The sequence below is a fragment of the Peromyscus eremicus genome, chromosome 20, assembly GCF_949786415.1.
Source record: "Peromyscus eremicus chromosome 20, PerEre_H2_v1, whole genome shotgun sequence".
In the NCBI taxonomy this organism is placed as follows: Eukaryota; Metazoa; Chordata; class Mammalia; order Rodentia; family Cricetidae; genus Peromyscus; species Peromyscus eremicus.
Window position 1 is genome coordinate 10,708,984 of NC_081436.1, and position 24,482 is coordinate 10,733,465.

The 24,482-nt window shown below is 40.9% G+C and overlaps 1 protein-coding gene across 1 annotated transcript in view; it reads right to left on the bottom strand.

The window, feature by feature from the left end:
• Positions 1-3,731: 3,731 nt before the first annotated feature.
• Pdzrn4 (PDZ domain containing ring finger 4) overlaps positions 3,732-24,482 on the bottom strand; it is a 342,539-nt gene continuing 321,788 nt past the window's right edge. Inside the window, 4 exon segments of the mRNA XM_059247386.1 lie at positions 3,732-5,455; positions 12,061-12,177; positions 16,725-16,826; positions 23,787-23,849. Of these exon segments, the coding sequence (XP_059103369.1) occupies positions 3,938-5,455; positions 12,061-12,177; positions 16,725-16,826; positions 23,787-23,849 (1,800 nt within the window). The 3' untranslated portion in view covers positions 3,732-3,937.

The window sequence follows — 24,482 nt, forward strand, 5'->3', positions numbered from 1 at the left end:
AGAGAGCTGATGCTCGAGAGGCAAAAAGAAACGGGTCAGATGGAAGATGACAGGCCAGCAGTACATGGATCAAGTCAAGATGTGGCTGCAGAAAGGTGATGTTTACACACAGTAGATGTTCATGAAAGGACAGTGTGGAAAACCAGGAGGGCAAAGGCAGCCTCCTTTTTGGAACATGAGACAAAATAGTGTTTGCACTTTGACTCTATTCTGCCCCCTTTAGTCCTCATCATATGGATCCTAATACTAATCCTGTCAAGCCAGCATAAAAAAGCAAGAATAAAAACACAATTTCAAGATAACCCAAAGTAAAATATTTTCCTCTTTATATCCAGGTATTTCTTTTGAAATGAAATAAAATATCCCACATAAACCAAGAAATATATTTGGAGAGCAACAAAAAGCTTGATTATATAAATGCAAAAAGCTTGATTATTAAAAATCAAGCTTATCAGAAAGCTGGATTATACAGATAGAACATGACACTTTTCAGATTTTCAACAAATCTTAAGGGAGGTATTTCAACTTGTAAGACTATATAAACACAGATGTGAAAATGTATCACATTTTTAGAAATCAGGTAAGCATACTTGACTTTAATAGAAGGAAAAAACCTGGTAATTTGCAAAACATTAAATTCTGGGAAATGTGCACGTGTTTCTTCTGGAAAATGTACGTGTTGGATCATGCATGTAGGAGAATAGAAGGAACAGCCATTGTTAGAACTGAACTGGAAAGAACTGAACTCAGGAGAATCAGGCATTCTTAGAGAGAACCTTAAGACAAAACTGAACTCAAAAGGCTGCAGAGATGGCTCCGAGGTTAAGAGCACATTGGCTGATCTTCCAGAGGTCCCAAGTTCAATTCCCAGCACCCACATGGTGGCTCACAACCATCTATAAATGAGATCTGGTGTCTTCTTCTGGCCTGCAGGCATGCATGCAGATAAAACACTCATATACATAAAATAAATTTAAAAAAATCTTAAAACAAAAAATTGACCTCTAGAACTGGGGATCAGCTTAGTAGATGCTTACCTAGCATGTGCAAGGTCTTATATTCAATACTCAGCACTACAAAAGAAAGATTCTTGAGGTGTATGTGGAATAGTTTTAGCAATTCCATTAACAATGGCTAAAATTAGGAAGCAAGAAAATTTTCAATTTTCTTACTTTGATATGATTATCACTATAACAAAATCTGAATTCAGCTTTTCATTATAGGGAAATAAAGTAAGTTTATTTCTCTGTGTTTGATAGCTCTTCAAAAAGATGCTCTCTTGGAAAGGTAGAAGTAGTAAGTAACAAAAGGACCAATATGTAGGGCTGTCCTACTTAGCATCACCTGCCAATTGGACACAATCTCAGTTGAATAATTCCTTTTATCTGCTTAGGGGTTTGTGGGCATGTCTTTGAGGGACTGTCTTGACTAATAATTGGTGGAGAAGGGCCAAGCCCACTGTAGGTAGTACAATAACCTGGGCAAGCGGTCCAGAGTTGTGTAAGGAAGCTAGCTGAGCAAGCAAGCGAGGCAGAGAGCAAGGCAGCAAGCAAGTTACTGCCCTGACTTCCTTCAGTGATGGGATGTTACTTGGAAGTGTAAGATGGAATAAACTCTTCCATCTCCTAAGTTTCTTTAGGTCAGAGTGTCCGATCACAGCAACAGGACGAAAGCCCCAGCATCAAAGAGGGAAATACAAATTTATAAAATAATTTAAGGTAAATAGTACTCATTACTATCCAAATGGAATTTAACCAGAGAGTTGCTGTAGCTAGAGTTTTCCTGCCTGGCCCACAGTCAGGACAAATCTCTCTCACCTGCCAGTCCCACAGCCGCTCAGACCCAACCAAGTAAACACAGAGACTTATATTGCTTACAAACTGTATGGCCATGGCAGGCTTCTTGCTAACTGTTCTTACAGCTTAAATTAATTAATTTCTATAAATCTATACCTTGCCATGTGGCTCGTGGCTTACCGGCATCTTCACATGCTGCTTGTCATCGTGGCAGTTGGCAGTGTCTCTCTGACTCAGCCTTCCACTTCCCAGCTTTATTCTCCTCCTTGTCCCGCCTATACTTCCTGCCTGGCCACTGACCAATCAGTGATTTATTTATTGACCAATCAGCAACACACTTGACATACAGACCATCCCACAGCAAGTTGGAAAACTGGGGATTCAAGACTGTCCCTCCATGACCCTAAATCTACAAAGGGAGACAGTAAGTATGTGATTTATTTATGAATAAATTCCCAAGGAAAAGCCATGGGTATAACAATGCATGCTGAAGAGCTAAGAAGATGTGTTGTCAATCAACACATTTATGCTCAAAGAAAACCTGTACGTTCCATTCTAATAAGGTATAAGATTTGTTCCAGATATCTCAGAAAAGTAACAGGTACTCCCTTCCATGAGCATGGGCAGGAGTGGCTCAGGAGATTTAAAGAGACAGAGCAGCGGGTGTATTGGGCAAGCTATGGGGAGGCTTGAGTATAGTGCTGATGCCCAAGGCTGATTCAAGAACCACTACAGGTTTTCATGCAGGGAACTAACTTCAGAAATACACAAGGAATATGTAGATGTATTATCCTCATTATGGCAAACTGTTGGGTTAAATGAAATTTTGCATACGTAGTTAACATTGTCACCCATTCTGTAGGCATTATGCTTGGCATGTAATATGATTAAATGTTTAAGTGATGAAAAGCTAGATTAAAAAAAATCTGCCTAGCTAGTTAACGATATACCCCTTAATAAAGACAGATAAGGCATTAAATTGAACGTGCTGAAAATTACTGCAAAGATGGCACCCCAAAACTTGGTTTTTAGATGATCAATTAAATGGACATGCTGTGTTATAGACGGGATTGTGTCCCACCAAAATTGAATGATGTCTCCAGAGCTGTGAGATGGAAGTTCCCGTTGGTGAAGCCTCCCAGGGTATGAGTTTTATAGGTGAAACAGATGTGTCAATAGGAGATCCTTCACTAATACTCTTTCTCCATTCTTCCCCAAAATGTTTATTTTATTCTCTCACATGTGAAAGGCTGACTAGAGGTTCATGAAGGTTAATTTAGCATGGCCGAGTTGTAGCATTTATTATCTAATCTGTTCCAGGTAGGAATATGCAATATAATGATCCATAAGTCATGTTTCAAAACAACTTTATTGAAAAAAGGTGATAGAAAAAGTGCACAATTTGTAATTCACAATTAATAGTCTTCTAATAGTATATGCACAACTAAACTTGTTAACCACAGTGGACAAGGAAAATAACAATCCTTGATAACTTTCCTTAAGGATAATCAATAATTTATTTTTTTACTGTCACAAGTTACCACAATTATCTAGCTACATGACCAGTGTCACTACATATCACAGGAAGATTGTCCACCCACACTTTACCGAGACAAAGACAACTGCCATTAATGTGTTAAATGTACAACAGGATGTTAAAAGGGGTGTTACTTCATGTATAAGACAAGATGTGGCATGTAGTTTATAAGCCGATTTGACTTATTATACACTATGCCAGGAAGTAAGCATAGACATGTTTTGGCATTGAATTATTAAAATAGAAAATAAGAAAATTAGAGAAATAAATCCAGATTTTAACTTACAATAGATACATTAAAATAGGAAATTAATTAGATCCTTAATTTTTTTTGTTCGATCTTTTTCTTTCCTTTGTTTTTTCAATGTTTTATTTTTTTTCTATAAATGAGTGCTATGAATATATCACAAGTTAAGGAAAGACTTTAGCCAAAGACGGTACCAGCATATGAAAAACAAATTAAAAAGTACCAGGTATTTTTGCTTACAAAAAATTTAAACTGTAAAGTCACAAAATATATATAAAAATGCCACTTTGAACGAGGCAATCGTACTCTACCGAAACAGGTAGCATGCGCTCCGAGCCGCTTGTCCCATTCGCCTGGTCATACGGTGGTCACCGACAGAAAGGCATTATGGACTCTCGTGCCATCGGGAGACTTGGCTCCATGGGTCATCAGTTCTTGGATTGTCATCCAGTTATCCAAAATTTTCTTGTTTCGCTTTTTCATCATCTTTTTGTGGCTCAGTTCAATGATGCTCAGCTCCTTCTTGCCCTCGCCGCTGCTCTGCGGGCTCTCCTTGAGACACTCCAGCCGGCTCCGCATCATGAACTCCCGGCGCCGGCGCTGCTCCTTGGCCCGCACCAGATGCTGCTTTCTCTCCTCCTTGCTCCAGTAGCGCCCCATTTTCATCTCACTCATGGTGTCATCATCGGTGGTCATGCCACTCCGCTCCTCCTTGATTTTTAAGGCACGTTCCTTCAGAATTCGGTCTCGCACTGGTCTCTTGGTTATGTACCGAGTCCCGTCACTCCGAATTTTTACCTTCCACTCCATCTTGGGCTCTGAGCCCTTTTGCGATTCCTTACACATGCTCACCAAACTGAGCTGACTCTGGGCGTACTCCACGGCAGATTTCTGCTGAATTAACTGCATGTAGCTTTGATAGTGCCGGGCATGTGCCGGGATGTTGGCGTATCTGTAGGCGGAGCTGTGGTAGGGAGAGAGGTATGGAGTGCGCTCATTGACTGTGTTCTCCTGATCCGGAAGCTGGTGGTTTTCTAGACTCTTCTCCAGGCTTTCAATACTGCAACCTTCGTCGGTGGTTTTGACGTTGGGAGATGTGTATTCCTTGGTGCTCGGTCTGGAGGGGGACTGATGGGCTGTCATTGTGCTTCTTAGGTTTTTCTTATTGGCAAGGTTGATCATTCTTGGAAGGGAGCTGTCAGGGGATCGGTCTATAGTCAGTGGCGTGCTTCTGCAGCTCTCGGCTGTGTTGTACGCACTTGAGCTGTCCTTGTCTGACTTCTCCGGATGCTCCATGATGTCATCCAGTTTCCCCCTTGGCGTATCCAGGCTGGTGTTGTAATTTCGGAATCCTCCGTCATGCAGTGCCCAGATGTCTCCGTATTGGTCCGTCACTTTCTGGAGCCTGTGAGCCTGCATGATATTCTGACACTCCAGCTCGATGTTTCTCAGCTCTTCGTTAAGCAGCTGCAGCTCATGCTCCACCCCATCCTGCTGCCCCTGGTTGCATTCAATTGTGCTGCTTGAGTAGTACAGGTCATAGTCTCCGTGGGTTCGAATCTTCAGCTCCAACAGCTGCTGGAACCCTTCACATACCTCATGGTTGCTGGCGCAGTCCGAGTCCAGGCACTCTCCACCAGCAAAGCTCTCGTGACACTGAAGCTCGAGGCTTCCTAGGGTGTCTTGGCTCTGCCCCAGCTCTCTCTTGCTCTTCAGAGATGTGCTGTGGGGGCCCTCGACCGCATTCTCCTGCTCCGAGCTCTCGTCGTTCCGTAAGCTCTCGTCGGTGCGTCCCACTCCACTGTCCTTCTCCTGGTTGTTGGAAGAAGATGTCGCCGTGTCTGTTGTGCCTTCCTCTTCTTCCTGCTTCTTTGGCTGAAAATAAAGAGATCCCAAGAAGTCATTGTGAACAAACACAGGCTGTTGTACACTTGCCTGAAAAACATTGCTTCCCGCCTGAGGCGCGATTCCTAGATGCAGCTCTAACTGTAGCATGCATACTAATTTTAGAAATGAAGACAATTAGCTCCTGACAGCCTTCTGTGCAGAGACATAGAGGGAATAAGCACTTCTTTCATTATGCCTGTAACACTCGCTGGGTATAAACGAGGCAGCGTACCTGGAAACTAAAGGATCTTTACCTTCAGGCTTTTCTGTCTGGGAAACTGGGGTGAAAATATATATGATGTGAACCTAAACTTTTCCGGTGAAAACACACAAGAGAGAAGACAGAATATCTTCATGTTCTTTAGCAGTTCAGTGGTCCGGTGCTTGGGAGTCACAGTCACCTAACTATTGCTGCTTTTTAACTTTCCTTAAATGAAGTAGAATAAGGTAGAAAGGACCAATTATCCAACACTGATTTATTGACTTATGTAGTGATTTACTTAAAGCACAACTTGTCCTGCCCATTTGCCAAGCACGACTTTACTTGCTCCCTGATACAGGATGACCTGGAGAAATAGCTGAAACAATGGGCCGTTGCCCTTAACAACCTGCTGACTCCCTTATATACTTCTGTAGAATCTCGTTTGCTTGCCCACCCTATCTTGTGGTTTTAGGGTATAAAATGAAAATACAGACTGGACCCAGGATCAAAGCCTCTCAGGGGGTGTCCTAGGTTTGGTCCACCAGTGACATATCCTCTTGTCACTGTCATTGGTGTCAGAGTGCGTATGTCAGAAGGATTCCCACAATGTAAATTCAGGGGAAACTTTACTGAAGACAGTAAGGCTGGCATCACAAAATATTAGACCCATGTTAGCATGCCATGTTGGAACCTCCCAAGCTCTGTCTTTGTTGAAATTAAGGTATCTTTTGACAAGAAAAACAGAAGACAATGTTTGTGGACAAGAAAGAATTTTAGGTGACATGACCAAATTGGTCCAGGATGGTGAGAAGGAAGGAAGACAGACAGGGGACCTAAATAAGTCAGAGGGGCTCTGAGCAGTGACAGAGAGTCTGTAGAGGGCAAATGTTTTAAAGAAAAAATCCTGCAGAGGGTTTGTGTCTTACCAGGCTGGCTATAGTTAGGGAAAGATTGTTTATATACATCTCTAAAAGTTGAACATTAACACACTGATAGGAAACCAGAATCTCAATTCTCTGTGTCTGAAACAGCAAGAGAGTCTCAAGTTCTGTACTTGTTCTTAGTCTATAAAAGTTGGGTAGTCCTGGTACTCTCCCACCAATCATGACTATTACTTTCACACATACAGCATTTTAAAATAACTACTTTTTTTTTTGGTCAACAGTTAATTCTTACCAGAATTCTACTGGTTACTGTTGTCTTTAGTCAGCTACACTTTGCTTTTTCCTCTACAGTATCTGAACTCAAATACATTGAAAAGACTCCTAAGGAATCCTCTCTTGCATTAAATTTTAATATTATTACTTTTATTTTTCACAATTTTACGTATGAGGACTATATTCCATCATTTCCACCCTTCTTTCCCATCCAACTCCTCTTGTGCCCCCTCACCCACCACTCCTTCTCAACTTTATGACCTATTCTTTTTTAATTTGTATTGTTTGTGTGTATGTGTGTGTGTAAACGCAACCGTCTGGCTCCATTTGTGTTGCTCATGTACACATGTGTTTCGGGCTGACTGCTTAAGATTTGATAACCTATCGGGGACTGGAAAGAACGATTCTCCTTCACTCAGCAACCTTTGCAGCTCTTCATCTAGGGGTCAAGCCTTGTCAGTGTTCCCCAATCTGCCGTGGCATGTTACCTGGTGTTGTCATTATGCAAGTCTTACTTAGATGCTCACATTAGTGAGCTCTCACAGGTACAGCTTCCTTGCCATATATAAAGATGCCGTCTCACAGGAGACAGTCTAGCCCACAGGCTCTTACACAAGTTCTGCTTCTTCTTTCTGCAAGGAGCCCTGATCCTTAGGGGAAGGAGTCCTTTTAAATACAATATTTAGGAAAAACTAAATTCACAAAAAGTTGGGTTTTCTTTGATAAAAATTGGCATGGCTACAGAAAATTATGTTTCTTTGTTTAAAGCTAGACTGTAACATGGGGTTTTTGCTTATTTATTTCATATTTCCCTCTTAAAACTTTATCATTGTGCATATCAAGACTCTATAGGTCTTCAGTTCATTACACAGTGATACTTGCTCAGTTCCTTGACACAATGCCTGTTATCATCAGAAAAGAAGAGCAAATAGGACTTAGTAAGGTACAACAGGCATCCTTGGCTTGAGAATTTTCTTCTAAATGTCTTATTGCCGTGAGAGCAAAGCCAGAAAGAGGCTTGTATCTTCACACACACTACTCTGTGCTCTTCTAGCAACAGCTCAGGAAAAAATAAACGCCAACTAAATACCATCAGCAAGCACTACATGGATCTGTTATTCTAAATATTATTGTAAATGATTTATTGGGTTAAGTTGTTTCTCTGGAAAAATAAGAACTTCGGCATCCATGTCTCATCTCTCACTGGCTAAAGAGCACAGTGAGGGGCCAAAATGGACTCCAGAAAGATATCAGTGTAATGTATGCCAAATGAAAAGGCCTGCAGGCCTGTGATGAATCTCCCACCTGTTGGTACTCTGATAGTAATTGTGCTAAACTTAGTAGCTTCACAATAACACTGTAGTCTGTGATATGATGAACACTATCATTCACATGTATATTAACATATCTCAACAAATGGAATTAGAAGCAGCTAAGGTTTTAACGCTAGTATAGCACCAAAAGGTGATTCTATCCCTTGACCATGGTTGGCTTCCCATCTCATTTCTAGGTGTCTTCATTTGGCTTCTTGCTCTGCCAGGTTCCTTCCTGTGCTCTTCCCTGTAGTTGATGATGATTCTATCTCTAGGCATGAGCATCTGACTTCTTTTAAGGTTCATAACTTGTATGGATTGCCTAGACACAATGGTGACCACCAATTTATGATTCTTTCCCTGCACACAGGGCTTACTCCGCAACCCCAAATCTAACCACTTAACTAGACCCTAATTCAACAGGAAGTAGCAATAATAGTCCTCACCAAACTTTCAAAATTGAAGAATGAAAAAAGACAAAGGACTGAAATTACTTCTGACTTGGATACATCTGGGTATAATTTTCTTAACTAATAAAATTCTGAGGATATCTTCCAGAAAAAGAATTAAAGTCTTTCATTAGTGACTATTATGTATTAGAACCAGCTTTTTTAAGACTGGATATGAGCAGAAGGATCCAGGTGGTTAGCACAACCATGCTATGTACTCAAGATGCCTTGTATAGAAAGTAACTGCCCACACAGAATTGTGTAGCCAATGTTGAGGCATGCTGTCGAGTCAGTAAGTGTCCTGGCTATTTTTATGTCAACTTGACACAAGCTAGACTCATTTGAAAGGAGGGAACCTCAATTAAGAAAATGCCATAATAAGATCTAGCTGTAGGGCATTTTCTTAATTAATGATTGATGTGGGAAGGCCCAGTCTATTGTGGGTAGTGCCACCATCCCTGAGCTGATAATCCTGGGTTTTATTAAAAAATATACTGGCTGAGGAAGCCATAGGAGCAAGCTAGTAAGCAGCAACCCTTCATGGCCTCTGCCTCCAGGTTCCTGCTCTGATTCCCTTTGATGATGAACAGTGATATGGAAGTGTAAGCTAAATTAAACCCTTTTCTCCCCAAGTTGCTTTGGTCATGGTGTTTCATCAAAGCCATAGTAACCCTAACTAGGACAACTTCCTCCTTCTTAGCTCCTAGAGATCCCCCCAAATTAACTCATCACATAGGTAAGTGAGCCCTGCTTTAGCTCCTGGCCTCTTTGCTAGTTGCCCAGACAATACAGCTTTTTTATTCTGTAAAAGTCTGAAGCCATAGTATTGGCTTCTGCACCCACTGAACAGCGATACCTTTCCCAATAACACAAGTGAAAAATGGATAGTTTCCAAGAAATTTTGAGCAACACTGATTAGCAGGCATGCATATAATATTGAAAATGTTTTGATATATATGGACATATCTAATATGCACATATGTTGTGTACATGCATATATATAATTTTACTCCATGATAATTTTTACTTCCCTATGGAACAACTTATCAATGGCCCATTACTCTTTCCTTACCACATACCAGTGTTCCACATTGCTCTTTCTACATTATTTTCCTTACATGTGCATCTACTCACTACATGATCCATCTCCTTACTCTAGCCAGTTAAACTACATAACTAAATACAATTAAACTCGTGGTAAGAAAGAATAGATGGATTAATAAAAGTACTCTAAAATAAGTTTAAAAGCTCTCTCTAGATAATTGCTATTTTCTTTCCCAAAAGTAATGTCATATAAATAATAAGGAAAATATAGCCATCTATCCTTAATTCTAGGATTCTCGCTTTCCCTACAGTAAGTTCCCTTATTTGTTATGAGCACACTGATTTTAAATGTCTTACTGATTAAAAAAAATATCATAATTATCAAAGGAAAGTCATTCTCAGCCCCACGCCTGACTGTCTGAGAAGGGCTACATGCTGTGCCTCACCCACTATACTCCTGATGGACATATTACTTCTGAGAGTTTCAGTTTATATGTAACAGTCCTTACAATAAGAACATTCTCATATCTGATAAAGACTAGAGACAATGCAGAAAGACCAGTATTTTTAGTACTTTACATACAGTCGGAAAGATACAAACCATGCTGTGAGAATCGCCATACAGTGACTCACAGCAGCTGTCCAACCCGAGATAGTGTGGAAAGTTAACCTTGGTAGAAAGCATTCATTCATGTGCCTCCAAATTTAAGTTAACTTTGCATTCATCGTCACTGGTCTATGAAAAACCGTGAAAATCAAAATCTCCATTTCTATCCCAGAGTTCCTTGCTGTTAACATAATGATTTGCTGTCATATATCACTGCCCTCTGGAATTATGACTGTGACAGACAGTGTTTCTGACAGGACATTTCTAATGAAATATCATGGCTTAGAAGCGCAAAAAAGCATTTTTAAAGGTTTCTTTCCTTCTCATCGGTTTTCAGTCTTATGCTGAAGAAAAATTTCTACACAATGAGCATCTACCCTCGGGGATATTTGGTGTTCCCTCACAAGCCCTCACATTTGTATTACTCCTGATGAGTAGGCAGCATTTGGCACTGTATCACTTTACCTAGACAGGCCCTCTCCCTTCTTTATTCCAACCACCCCTTGTCAATTCTGTATCAGGTTACATTTTGTATCGAAGAAAGAAAAAGCCTGCAGCAAGGATTTTCTTGTTTGTAAGCAGCAGCTGCCAACAAAAGATATCTTTATTTGTGGCTGGTGTTGAAGTCACACATAAAAATTCCAACCCTACCTATACTGCAAAACAACGACCACTCGGCGGCAGCACTTCTAAGCACGGACTAGTAGAGTGGCCAGGAACAATTCCGATCCACGTCACTCCTGGCTGTGGCGATGGTATAGTTTGCTGTCTCCGGGTTTAGTTACTACATTTTGTTTGAGATGGTAGCATGAAAACATATTTCATTATTCAGTTTGGTGAGGTGTTAGAATGTCTACGCTTCACATGGTTAAACCTGTCAGGATTTTTTTTTTTTTTTAATCTTTTAGGATGAGTTAATAATTAATGTTGGGAATAGGATGATAATTAAAGAAATTGGTAAATTGACAGAGAAATGTTAACAAGATTATGTCAGGCTGATGAAGGACATGAATTAGAATAAGAATCTAGGTCATATAGACTTGTTTTGACATAGTGTGAAAATAATAAAAATAAGTAGACTCCTAGACTCACTCTGCCATAGCCACACTGTGATCTTCCCTCGTTATGAATTAATTAAGGTCAGGAACTCTTATTTTTTTAAAACATTCTCAGTAGTAAAAATGGTACTTGGAACATATTAAGAGTGTAAATTTTTGTTGAATGAGTATGTGACCTTAAGACAACATGATGTCAATCACCTCAAATCATGCTGTGGGATATGCATATAGCAGCCATGGGGCCAAAGGTCACCTTTATGGTTGTTTAGGAGTACACAGGTGTGATTAACCCATGAAGTACACACATCTTCACATCACACCTTCTTCTGTTTACAGCTTCACTCTTCATACGGAAACATTTATATTGTAAAGTTCAAACTTCCATTTTTGAAGTTATCCCATGGTTGACAACTGGTTGTTCCTAGCTAGCATATCCAAATGCAACACACACACACACACACACACACACACACACACACACACACACACACTCTTACTATTAAGTTTCTGCAAATTACGTTGACTACCTATTTCAACATCTTAAAGCTACTGTATTATATTAACAATAGTCCTCTGGCTTTCCAACCTGGAAATCTTCTGAATAGAAAAGATAGCTATTCCTTCTGCTTCATTTGAGAAGATCATTTGCTCAAAAAGATTATGATGACAGAGATGTTTGAGCATACCTTTTGACTGTGTTTTCTTCCCCATTAAAGCAAACTAGCGGCATTTCCAATAATGCTGTTCAGATGGGTGGCCCTACCTGCTGCAGCTCATTGGCTGTGCGCTGGGCTCCTTCATTATGTTCTTCCTCTAGCATCTCTGAGTTTAACTCCTCTAAGAATTCATTCCTTTCATCTTCCAGCCAGCCTTCATCCAGCTGCAAAGGAGCACATTAGAACATTACATTATGTTGGTGAGACCCATGCTAAAATAGGGCAAGCCTCGACACTGACTGCCAACCGGCTCTCTTTATCAGTGATTCTCTTCAGAGCGGCAGCCCCTATAGTCACCTCTCAGAAAGAAGAAAAGGTGAGACAAAAAGGAGCAAAGAAAAGGATTCTTAGGCCTTTTATCCTCTACTGAAACAGCTTTAGATTTTTCTCTCATAACTGAGTAAATCCCACAGCACAGAACATTACCTTCTTTCAAAACCTGTGAAAAGCATACTGCATAATCCACAGCTGGCGTGCTCATTATCTCCCGCAGCCCTGGGTTAAAAGAACTGCAGTAGTTCTGATAGGGCTATGAGACAATTCGGCTTTTACCCTTAACAATGTCCCCTAGTGCGCCTGTATACAAAGTACCCCCAACAAGCAGATTTTACCCTCATCCTGCTTTTTTTTATTTTTCATTGGGTGACTCAAGTTAGCAAGGTGGAAGCTTGACATAAAAGAATTGATAGACAACAATAATTTTTATTTGTAAAAAAGAGGAAAAAATTTTAAAAAAAATCCAAAAACTAAAAACCAATCACCCAAACATTTATTTATTTAGTGGTTTGGTTATTTATTTACTGTCTGTTTCTCTGTCTTTCTGTCTCTGTCTCTATCATACTGTGTGTGTGTGTGTGTGTGTGTGTGTGTGTGCATCTGTATGTGTCCACATGCCATGGGGCCCATAGGAAAGTCAGAGGACATCTTTTTGTAGGACTAGGTTCTCTCTTGGCATCAGGTGGCTTCTGGGAATCAAACTCAGGTCATCAGGCTTGGTGATAAGTGACTTCATCCACTGAGCCATCTCATTGGCACCTAAATTCTTTAGAGGAAAAAAGCAAACAAACATCGCCATGCCTGTTTATTCACAGGGTTCTGAGAATTCCTCAAGGCTTCAAACATGTTAAGCACATACAGTACCGTGAAGACCCCAGCTCCCATCATGTCTATTCGTCCTAGGGATCCTGGGCAGCATGGTACTTAAAGGTAATGGAGTGGTGCACAATTTTGTTTGTGGGTGATAGATGTCAAAGTTCATGTGAGGCTCATTCAGCACTCACTTAGACAAACCCGGTTGGCTTCCTCATACAAAGTAAAGTAGGAAGCCGTAGATAACCATCACAACAGGATTGCTGTTGACAGCCAAAGCAGCTAATTGGCCTCCAAGTGGATGTCTGGAGCTGGAGTACATAAATGAACTGTTTAGGCTCATTCAGTGACCTGCACTGTCATCAAAACTCTGCTTTACTCTGTGCTACAAAGAAAACAGGTGTCTAATGAGCACAAAAGGACAACAGTTGGAGGTGTTTTTCAATAAGAAACCTTTAAAGACAAATGAATGTCTTAAAATTTAAAAAAAAACTTGAAAATAGGAGATTAAATGGTATCATAAGCATTCACACACATGAATGGCATTCGTTAAGTTAATAGAGGGCAGATCATGGTGTCATAGGTAGTTAACATTTGTTTAGGGAAAAGCCACTAAGGAATTGCCTCCACCAAACTGGCATGTTTGGGGGGAGGGGACATTTCTTTTAGTTGTTAATTAAGGTAGGAGGACCATGCCCACTGTGGGTGGTACCATCCGTGGGGAGGTGGGCCTATGTTGTATTAGGGAAGGTACTTGAGCAAGCCAGTGCCCAGCATGCCCTGTGGTCTCTGCTACAGCTCCTGCCTCCAAGGTCCTGCCTTGAGCTCTTGCCCTGGCATCCCTCCAGGATGGGGTAAAACCAACAAACAAGCAAACAATCCTTCCCTCCCCAAATTGCTTTTGGTTCTAGTGTTCATCACATTAACAGAAAGCAAACTAGAATGTGTGGATCCATGCTGGGCATTAAAGCCCACGCAGAACTTACATCACCTCGGATCTAACTGTATGCCAAAGTAAGGGCGAATTTATCTGTCATTTTTCTTAATGTGGCTGAGAAAGGTGTCCAAATGACTATTGTAACTAAGAACTGTTTAGTTCTTTTTTTTTTTCCCCCTCAGCCATGAAGCGGCAGAATTCAGCTCCAAACAAAATTATCTCAAGCTAAGAATGTTTGCTTCTTACAAACACTGCAAGGATAGTTTTCTTTAATCAGGTCAAAGCTAGATAGATACTTCTTAATTATTATATAAGAACAGTCTTCTGAGGGTTAAATGAAATGGTGAGAAAGCTGAGAACAAGGTAGAGATGACTCCCTCTGGCTAAGTCACCATCTGTAGGTGCCTGTGTGTCTTCTAGGTTGGGGCACACAACACAGTAGGAATGGAGGGCTGCCCCTTGCTCCCTCTCCCCCTGCTGCACCTCTGCAAACTCATACATCGGTGGTCAATGTGCTACTTGAGCTGAGCTGCAAGGAAGGATCACCTCCCCAGGACAGGGCCCTGTGTCCACACAAAGTAGGTCAGACATAGCGCTGCAGAGAAAGGACAGAGCACACCGTCTCAAAAGTAGTCGTTCCAAGTTTCTCTGAGAGCCCTCGCTGCCCCGTCTCCCCAGGGGAATGGGATAGAAAAGCAATATCTTTAATGGTCTGAGGAAGAAAATGGGCAGGAAATGAAAGAAAGGTGACAGGGGATGAAGGAAATGAGTTATTTAAAAATATTGCACAGATGCACAATACTGCCCCCAGCAAGCACATAGATCATTCCCAAGAATCTGGAGAGCATTCGAAACATTTTTAAACACGTTAAGGAAAGCACACAAATAGTGTGTTTCCTCATTCTCCCGGCATAAAATATACACTCACGATGCAACAAGATATGCTGAATTTGATAGACAAAGATAGCAGATGGAAAAATAGGATTTGTCTGCCCGCCCCCCACAACTATAGCGTGTACCTTGTAAATCCTATTTTAAAGGTATAGTGTTAAGATGAATTTTCTTGGATGATTTCACTGGAAATCCAAGTTTCAAAGCAATTGTGTCTTTTCTAGTTTCATATAGAGCCTTTTTTCAGGACCAAGGGTGAAGGCGATCCTGGTTTGGACAGGTGGCATGGTGTTGTGTGGCATCAGAGACTGTCATCAAGACAGAAAGAGTCTGATTTGATGATTTACCCTCCAACATTTACTCTTGCAGGGGAAAGCTCAGGAGGGTGAGCCAGATAGTTACCCTCTGCCAGCCAGGTGCATCTGACAAACAGTAGCAAGGTCCAGTCTTAAGACATTAATATCTATTATTTCTACTGCCTATTATGACCACTCTGGAAAATGCTTCAATTTTCAATTCATGAGTTCCCCAGCAGCTACATGGAAAGGCAGGAAATTGCCTTCTAACAAATCGTTCTACAAAAGGGATGGCTACCCAGTTCGTTCAACTTGCCATGAACTTTACTGATATATAATCCCTTTTATTCTTTTCTAGGAAATGGGATCAGTGAGGGAATTGGCTAAAGAATCTTCCAGATAATTGGTGCAATTTTAAATGTATTTTAAACATTCCCACCTAGCAAGGAGGCACCCCAGCCTGTCATATGGGCTCATTTCCCACCACCAAGACCTCAGGTGTGGAGCTTTACTCTGCTGCAGGCTACAGCAGACTTTATGAGAACCATTTAGAGTGGTCAAGGGCATAAAGGAAATATATTTGGAAAGAGTGATCTTTTATAACCACTATATTCAAGTCAGGACCCAGCCTGACATTGAAATACACTTACTTGGTGTAATTTATAGAGAGAATGTAGTTACTGAGTCTGAAAAATATCAGATCAATAACCTAGGAGACAAATGGTGACATAACCAACTTCCCTCACACCACTGACAGGTGGATAGGACGGTGACAGTGTCCTGTCCATTTTGCATTTGATGGGACAGGAAAAGAATGTGAAAAGAGACACGAGTTAAGTACCTTTCTCCCACCATTACCTCTCCTTTACTCTGATGGCATCTTCCTCTGTCAAGATATAAAAGTATTCCTTTTGAAGCATCATTTTTGGGGCGGCAGAAAAAATGTTTTTGTCACATTAATTATGGAAAAGAACTCATGTCCTCCACGGAAGTACACTAGAGAGACTTCATTTGAGAGTTATTTCAGGAAGATTTAAGATGATAGCTACATATGCTAATATTTTCCTCATTAGAGAATCCTTCATGATGCCTTAATATGCCAATTATGTATTTTAGATGGACGCCTAAAGGAAGGGTCTACATAGAATTTAAAATAATCTGAAGTCAACTATTTCTCACTTGTTAATTCATTTAAGAAACTGTGAAGCAGAAGGAGAGAGAGAGAGAGAGAGAGAGAGAGAGAGAGAGAGAGAGAGAGAGAGAGAGAGAGAATTCCATTTTGTGCATTTTATATTTTTCCCTAAAATTAGATGCCTTTTGTGGAGTCTTTAGCAGATCTTTTTGGGGGTGAGGTTAGGCAGTGATGACCAGTGTTGTGTGTGGTTATACAGACAGCCATAGAAGTGATTCGATGTCGCCTAGAAGGAAGGCGTGCACATTCATTCATGAACTCAGTGAATGTAAAGTCCAGGCTGAAGACCCTGCCCTTTGCTCTGACCTGCATGTCGGGCCGGGCGACGAGTAGCACGATTCTCTTACACTCCTCGCTAGACAGCAGAGCCACGGCCTCTTCCCGGTTCTGAATGTCTTCCCCATTTATCTAGAGAACAAATGAAAGTGGCACATTAGTTTCTATTTCCACAATGCTGCACACAATAAATGGCAAATATCAGCTCATTTATGGTGAATGTATGGACAATGAAGCTCCCACAATGGGCTCCTCTTCGCCCCTCCGTGGAAAGTGCCTTCACTCAATTACACACGCGTGCTGTAAGAGCCATATCGATCCCTGAAGGATGGTGGACATCACAGGAAGCAGTTATGTTCATAAATGTCCAACCTGCGCCCTGGCAACATACATCTAGCAACACAATTAACCAGCCCCTGACAGGTGACGTTCATCTTTCTTCGCTCAGAGTAATGGAAGTGTCACTCTGAGATAATAGTGCTGGGGGAAGCGGCCAGCAGTTCCACAACTGAAATCCGTCATCCTGCACGCTCCCGGGAGCCAATTAGAGAGCTGCAGACTGCCCCTGAGCAGACTGTGCTCCCAGGCTGCTGCTGACCAGGGCTCAGCTCATCACTTCGTATTTGTGTGGGAGTCTGACTCAGTTGTCCGAACATCACTCCAGCTATATCCCAAAGGAGTCTAATCCAAAAGAAGAGCTCTTTAGGACCCTGCTCCCAGCACTGACTCCTTCCAAGACTTACCCATTTCCTCTTTAAAAAATATACAATGTTTTAAATATACTTGGAAATTTTAAATATTGGCATCAAGTACAATTGACTTTACAAAATGAGGGAAATAAAGCTTTCGTGAGCTTTCGATTGTGTAGGAAAAAAAATCTTACAGCACTCAGACATTCCTAGGTTCTAAAAATAGAGTAAGCATCCTTAAACTACATTTTCGTGTTCAGATGCATTAATTTTTAATTTAGCATATTTTCCTTTGGATACATAAGAATCATTTTGTTTTATTGAGTTCTCAAATTCATAGAGGCAATATTTTCTATCTCTAGCATATTATCAAAATATGCGGAAATTTCATAGAGGAAGCTGCCTAAATGACAACTAATTATATAAGTTAAATGGAGAGGCGATGTGGTGATGCTAGCCAGTTTTTTTTTTTTTTCTCCAGTAGTTTCCTATTTTCACTTGTGGGTCTCTGGGATTCTGGCCGCTCCACAAGGATAGACAGGGTTACCAGAAAAACAGCAAAATCAGCCTTAGAATTTCCCTTTGGACAACAGAGAAGAATCCTTATCCCTAAACTCTGACTATAGATGCTGAGGAGAGCAGACCACAGGTGAAGAAAATCCCACAACTCACAGGCATTTCATACTCTGATCAAAATAGGTACCACCTTCATTTCTTGCTTGTCTGTAGATAGAAGCCCCAATGTTCATGGGTTTCATGTGTATTCCTTCTTATTCCCAATCCTCAAATAAGCCCTTTTCTAACTAGGACTATGGTTTTAAAAGACTGTAGCCTTTACTTCCTTTGACCTAAGGGCCTCTGGCCATTTCATGGCACTTCTTAGTTGATTTGCAACGCATCTGTCTTGTTCTAGGCATATTTGGTTCTAATTGTTCTGTAATTTCTGCCATGGCCAATCTCCATCTTTTTTGCCTGGGATTTAATACTCACTACTTCCTCCTCTAGTTTTCACTCAGACTCACGCATCCTTTCCCTTTCTTCACCCAGTTTCACCTGTTATCAATCTGCTCTGCATCTCTCCTATCCTAACGTTGCTACCATGTTTGCTAACTTAGACTAGATGCTCATAGTGGCTTTTTCAGAGGGTTGTGGTAAAGAGCTTAACTATGGGCCTGGCATACTATCAGCACATACTCCTATAGATGCACATATTGCATTACCCTCTCTCTCTCTCTCTCTCTCTCTCTCTATATATATATATATATATATATATATATATATATATATATATATATATATATAAAAATCCACTGTGAAGGCAAACTTTATCCTGCTAAGTAAAGAAAACAGTAAAATCTACAAATAAATCCATAGTCGTAGGCCTGTTTCTGTCTAGACAGGTATTTATTTTAGATGTGGTTTTAACCGTTTGGAAACCACCAACACGGTGGCATGTTTGCCTCTCAGTCTTTCTGTGGCTGGCACTCAGCTTTCTTCTTTGTAATCTCACTGTGGTCTGCATTTTGGCTTCTAGGATTGCCAATCAACACAAATCATTTGCTGCGGAAGCCACTCATCTTTGGGAGCACACGTGGGAAGAAAGGAGGCCACCACAGAAATTTGCTGTTAAAATATTATTTGCTATTTTCTTTTCCAACATAAGGGCCATTCTATCCAACTGGTTGGTAGATTTTTGTGTACTCTGGATTTTAGTTTGATGTTCAAACTGATAAAAAAAAAAGCAAGAAATGTGGCCATGTATTTCAGCAGGGAGTCCTCTCAGAGAATGAAGGTTCTGAGGGAGGGGAACCACATAGAGCTTTCAACCTTCAGCTGCTCCTGTTCCTGAAATGATGGCTTGTGGTGACAGGGCTGCTAGTGGGAAAACAGCTTGCTCTTTCCCAGGAAGATGTAGAGCATCACAGGGAGGAGCTGGATTGCCAGTCCGTTCCCCTCAGTTCCTGAAGGACATTTGGCTTAAGAAAGAAGGGATGAGAGCCTCAAGGGAAACAATATGTAGATTTCGTTCTCAATGAGGTTAATCTCTGTAGATAATAGATGTAGACCTCATATTTTCTGTGCATAAACATATATAAATATTCATTTCAAAATGGGTATTGTTGGGGCAGGGGAAAGTAGGTATGTCTTTGTGTTGGGTGAGATAAATAAATCACAAATCTCACTTTAGGCCTGATCTCCTAAGAGAGGGAGTGTGTGGGGGAGCAATGCCCAAAGGTCTGTACATAGCATAATAATAGGTTTTCTGCTTGAATATACCACTGTGTAGGCTTCAGTAGTGTTGTACCTGAGACAAATGGATATCGAAAATGTTCGCATCCAACTACTTATGACATTTCTCAGGAAAACCTAAGTATCTTGGGCAAAAGATGAGAACTGCATTTCATGTGTATTTAATAACAGAGAGAAATGGGGAGGAGCATATACTGATGTAGATGGGGCTAAGAAAGAGTCAGGGGAAACTGCTGCTCAAGGAGAGAAAATGAACATATAGGAATCCACGCTGTGCAGCAGTTCAGATATAGTGTGGAGAATTCAGACAGCTCACTCAAATGCTGTCATCCCACCATACCTTCTGGCAGAGCCTTCACAGGAGCAATTCATAGGCACAGGGCTGGCTCTTTGGCCAGCATAATAGTAGGCTGCTTATAGGGACTCTTCTAGGCTTATCACTCCAAGGAGACAATGCGACGAGGTACTTTCTCCTTTTGGGGACTGGTTATTTGTTACTGTGGGATGTTCTGTATGTTAAGTGTGTTGCTCTGATTGGTTAACAAATAAAACTCTGATTGGCCAGTAGTCAGGCAGGAAGTATAGGCGGGACAAGGAGAGAGGAGAATTCTGGGAAGTGGAAGGCTGAGTTAGAGAGACACTGCCAGCTGCCGCCTTGAGAAGATGTTAACTGGTGGTTAATTTAAGATATAAGAACTAGATAACTAGAAGGCTGAGCCATTAGGCCAAACAGTTTAAATAATGTAAGAGTCTGTGTGTTTATTTTATAAGTGGGCTACAGGACTGCTGGGGCTGGAGAGAAACTCTCCAGCTACAATTTGTGTGACATTTAACCCTTGCAGTTCTGTAGCAGGAATCTTAGAAGGTCTTATTAATAAAAATCAAGCCTGAGGCCAGGTATTGGGGTGAAGCTGGAAGATCAGAGAGACAAAACAAGCCACAGGTAACCTCACCTGGCCAGTTCATCAGCTGGTCCTGTTTCCTCTGAGTCCTCATCCAGAATGAATCTCAGCTGAGCTGTTGCTAGAAGCCTAAAAGCTTAACCAGCCAAATGCCTCTAGTTTCTGGTCCTCACGCCTTATATACCTTTCTGCTTTCTACTACCACTCCCTGGGATTAAAGGCTTGCTTTCTGGGATTAAAGGCGTGAGTCACCATGCCTGGCCGTTTCCAATGTGGCCTTGAACTCACAGAGATCCAGAGGGATTTCTACCTCTGGAGTGCTAGGATTAAAGGTGTGAGTGCCACCATTTTCTAGCCTTTGTATCCAGTGGCTGTTCTGTCTCTGACCCCAGATAAGTTTATTAGGGAACACAATACCACCACACAGTCCGACTCAGAAATACCTTCTTCAGCTCTATAATTTTTTTAGGTGAATTCCAGGAACAAGTTGGATCTAAGTTATTGTCAATGGCGCAGTAGACACAACCACCCAGCACTTTGGGAGGAAAACATATGAGAACCAGAAATGATCTGGAGAGCTTGATTTGTGGTTTTCCTTCTGCATGGTCCCTTTCTGATGTCTACCACCTGTGTGTGTGTGTGTGTGTGTGTAATGGATACCATCAGGAAGTCATCTAAGAAGTCTGTGATATGCTAGATGAAGAAAATATTAGCTCCACAATGAGGGCAGGCTCATAAATACACTTCCCTTAGGTCATCATAAAGAGACAATTAAAGTCACAGTTGCCCTCAAGAGGTTCATTTAAATAAAAGCCAACCAGGAAACCTTATGGATAAAAAGTAATTCCTCTGTTTTTTCCATTGCCCTCTCCCTGGGAAAGGAGTCATTAATTGTTCATTATAAGGTATCCCATAATCTCCTCACCAGACAGATGGGAGCTATTTGTCTATGGGTACAATTTTGTCACAGTTTTACTTAATATAATTTCACCATCACCCTTAAGACACTTTGTTTCCTCTGTGTGTGAGACAAAATTGAATTCTAGGCTTTTTAATGTGATGTGTGTGTATTCATTTAGTTTGCAGTATTTGTCACAGAATATAAAGTAATCTGCCAGAAAACAGCACTTTATCAACCCTGCCATTGTTTCTTCAATGAACTAATTCCATTAAGGAATTCCTTATTATTCTGTAGGCATTTTTCTTCAAAAATAAATCTGCATACAAAATAGCTAAGAATTTAGAAGCTTCAAAATACACAGTCTCGTGGAAACACATGCACCTCAATGCACCCCCCACCCCATTTCTATCCAGTTAGCCACAAAACTAAAGGATGCAATTTTTTAAAATGTAATTTTAAAAACGGTGTTTGCCTATGGGAGCATAGCTAGCTGGAAAGCTGGAAGGGAGCCAGGTGATGGTATAACAGGAGGCGTGGGTGTGGAGAGTAGATGTCAGGAGGAAGAGATGAGCGCCAGCAGGGGAACAGCACAGAAAATGACAGGACAGATTCAACACATCAAAACCATGGCTGAATAGGACGACTACTTTGAGGCTACAAAACCATCTAAGCTTTTCAGATACTTAACATCTTACTGTGTGTTAGTGCCTAATGACCTCTGAGAGTCAAGAAGCCACATGATTTCAGTGTCTTGGAGATAATAATAGAGCAACGATACAGTTAATACTTCATTTTATTTGAAAAATTAAATATTTGAACCTTTCAATATCTGTGTTAAATATTAGCTTCTTAAGTATGCTACCCTAGAAAAACTTCTCTGCAGATTTTATTCATCTGTTCTGAATGCCTGTTTCATGTGCGTGTGTATGTATAAGATGTTGAACATGTGTCTCAAAACAAGGCCATGTCTAGATTGCCAGCCAGACATTTTATTCCCCCAATGTATCCAACAACAGGCACAGTTCTGTTTGCCTAACTACAGGCCACCACTTATAAGCTTTCCTGCATTGCATACTCTTGAAGTTTTCTGGAAACTGCTTGGACCCTTAAATAATCACAAACTCATACTTTTTATTCTTTCCTAACTAGAACCTTAGTAGAGGGTTGTTGGGGGAAAGGATCTGTGGTAGCAAGCTAAGAAAAAGGAGGAGTGTGAGCATGATGGGAGTTAGCAAGGTTGCCCTGGGGGCTGGCAGGGTGAGGCACCAAGCAGCTTAGGGACCCCTGCATGATGCCGTGCTATTCTGTGTGGGCTGCTCTCTTCCCATTTAGACAGGACTGGGTGCCCCAAGAGCATCTTACATATTTCTGAAGCTCAGAGTTGTAGCAAAGAATCAAGACTGCAGCAGCATTTTCTGGGCATGCACACCTAGCTAGGAGAGATGGAAACTCTGGATATGTTCCTAGATCTAGAAGTTCTGAGGATTTTTAAGTGGGCACCCCTTTGATTTACCATGCTATTACCACTTGCCCCATTTCACAGCTGTGACTAAGAACTCCACTCAGCAGTTTCATTTGGGTGTTGACCTGTACTTTAGACTTTGTGTGGATTCTTCCAGTCACCCTTTAAGGTGAAGACTCAGAAGAGATGCCAGGAGCAGAGTCTTGGGCATCTGTTAACCCTCATCAGGCTGTGGAACCCTTTCCAGTCCTCCCTATGATCTCCTCACTGTTTCATATTCCTCAATCAACTGGAATGTTTTTTATACTTCTTTATGGAGAAAAAAATCACAGCTCTTCCATCTGGCCTCAGTAGCTCACTCCTAAGTCATGGGTTAAAGCTGTTTTGGACTTCTAGATCTTTTGTATAGTAAGGGAACACATGGATTCATGTTCAAGTAGTTTACTCTGAAAAGGCCACCATTGCTGCAGTTAGGAGTAACAACTACTGCTGATGACCAGTCACTTAACATCACTGCGCTAAGCGCACCACACACATCTCCCATAACCTTTGCAACAATAGCAAGTTATAACTCAAGATTAGAAAGTGGGCTTGCCATGGAGGAAGCTAAATAGTGTGCCAGAACCAATAGTGGGGCTGGAAGGTAAAGCCCTTCCATCTCATTCCATGAAGTGTATCTCAATAATTACTTGCTAATAACTCTTGAGAAATGGTACCATACTGCCTTTACTTTGAAAGTGTTTCAAAGGGTAGCCTCTTGTTTTATGGATGATAATATGCAAAAGCAATGACAAGCTCCTTTCCCCCTAACATTTTGTAAGAAACAAGATAAAATCCAAGCTGTTAGACAGCCTGTGGGAAACTTGAGGAAATAACCACATTACATACTTGTAAAATACGATCCCCTTCTCGAATCCGTCCATCCCTGGCAGCGATACTATTTGGGTCAACCTGTAATAGAGAAAGTATACATCTTCAGTGCCATACAATATCCTTCTAGGAGCTTAAAATGCAGTTTTAAAACATACTACCTTAAGAGATTGTAGTTTAGACTATATTGGCTCAATTCACTATTGACTTAGGACAGGGGGCATGCCATTTTTTCTCTGTCAAAATCACTAATTCTAAAGCTGTAAATGAGTCTCTTTAGAGTTAACAATAATAAAATGGACTGGGGCAGAGCTTCATTGGCAGGTCATTTCCTATCCCCTCCTCCCCCATCCCTACGCTCCCCCTTCACATCCCTTCAGTCATTTCTGAAGCCCAATTGTCAATCTTTGGCTGACAAGACACAATGATGTCATTAACACCAGGATTTTTCTGGACCCAGGAAATTTACTTTATACTAAGGTGACCTGTAAATAATACTGAAGATGTATTAGGAAAGCTGATAGATATATTATGCCCATACTTATTAAAGGGATTTTTGGACCCACAAGTATATTTTAAAGGAGATTTTTAATCTATGTTGTTAAAGAATTAGAATGTACAGATAGTTTTTTTTTTGTTACTCAGTGCCATGTAACATATAGTGCTAATTATATGAACTTATATTATTAGAACCAATAGATATTTAAAGCTCTA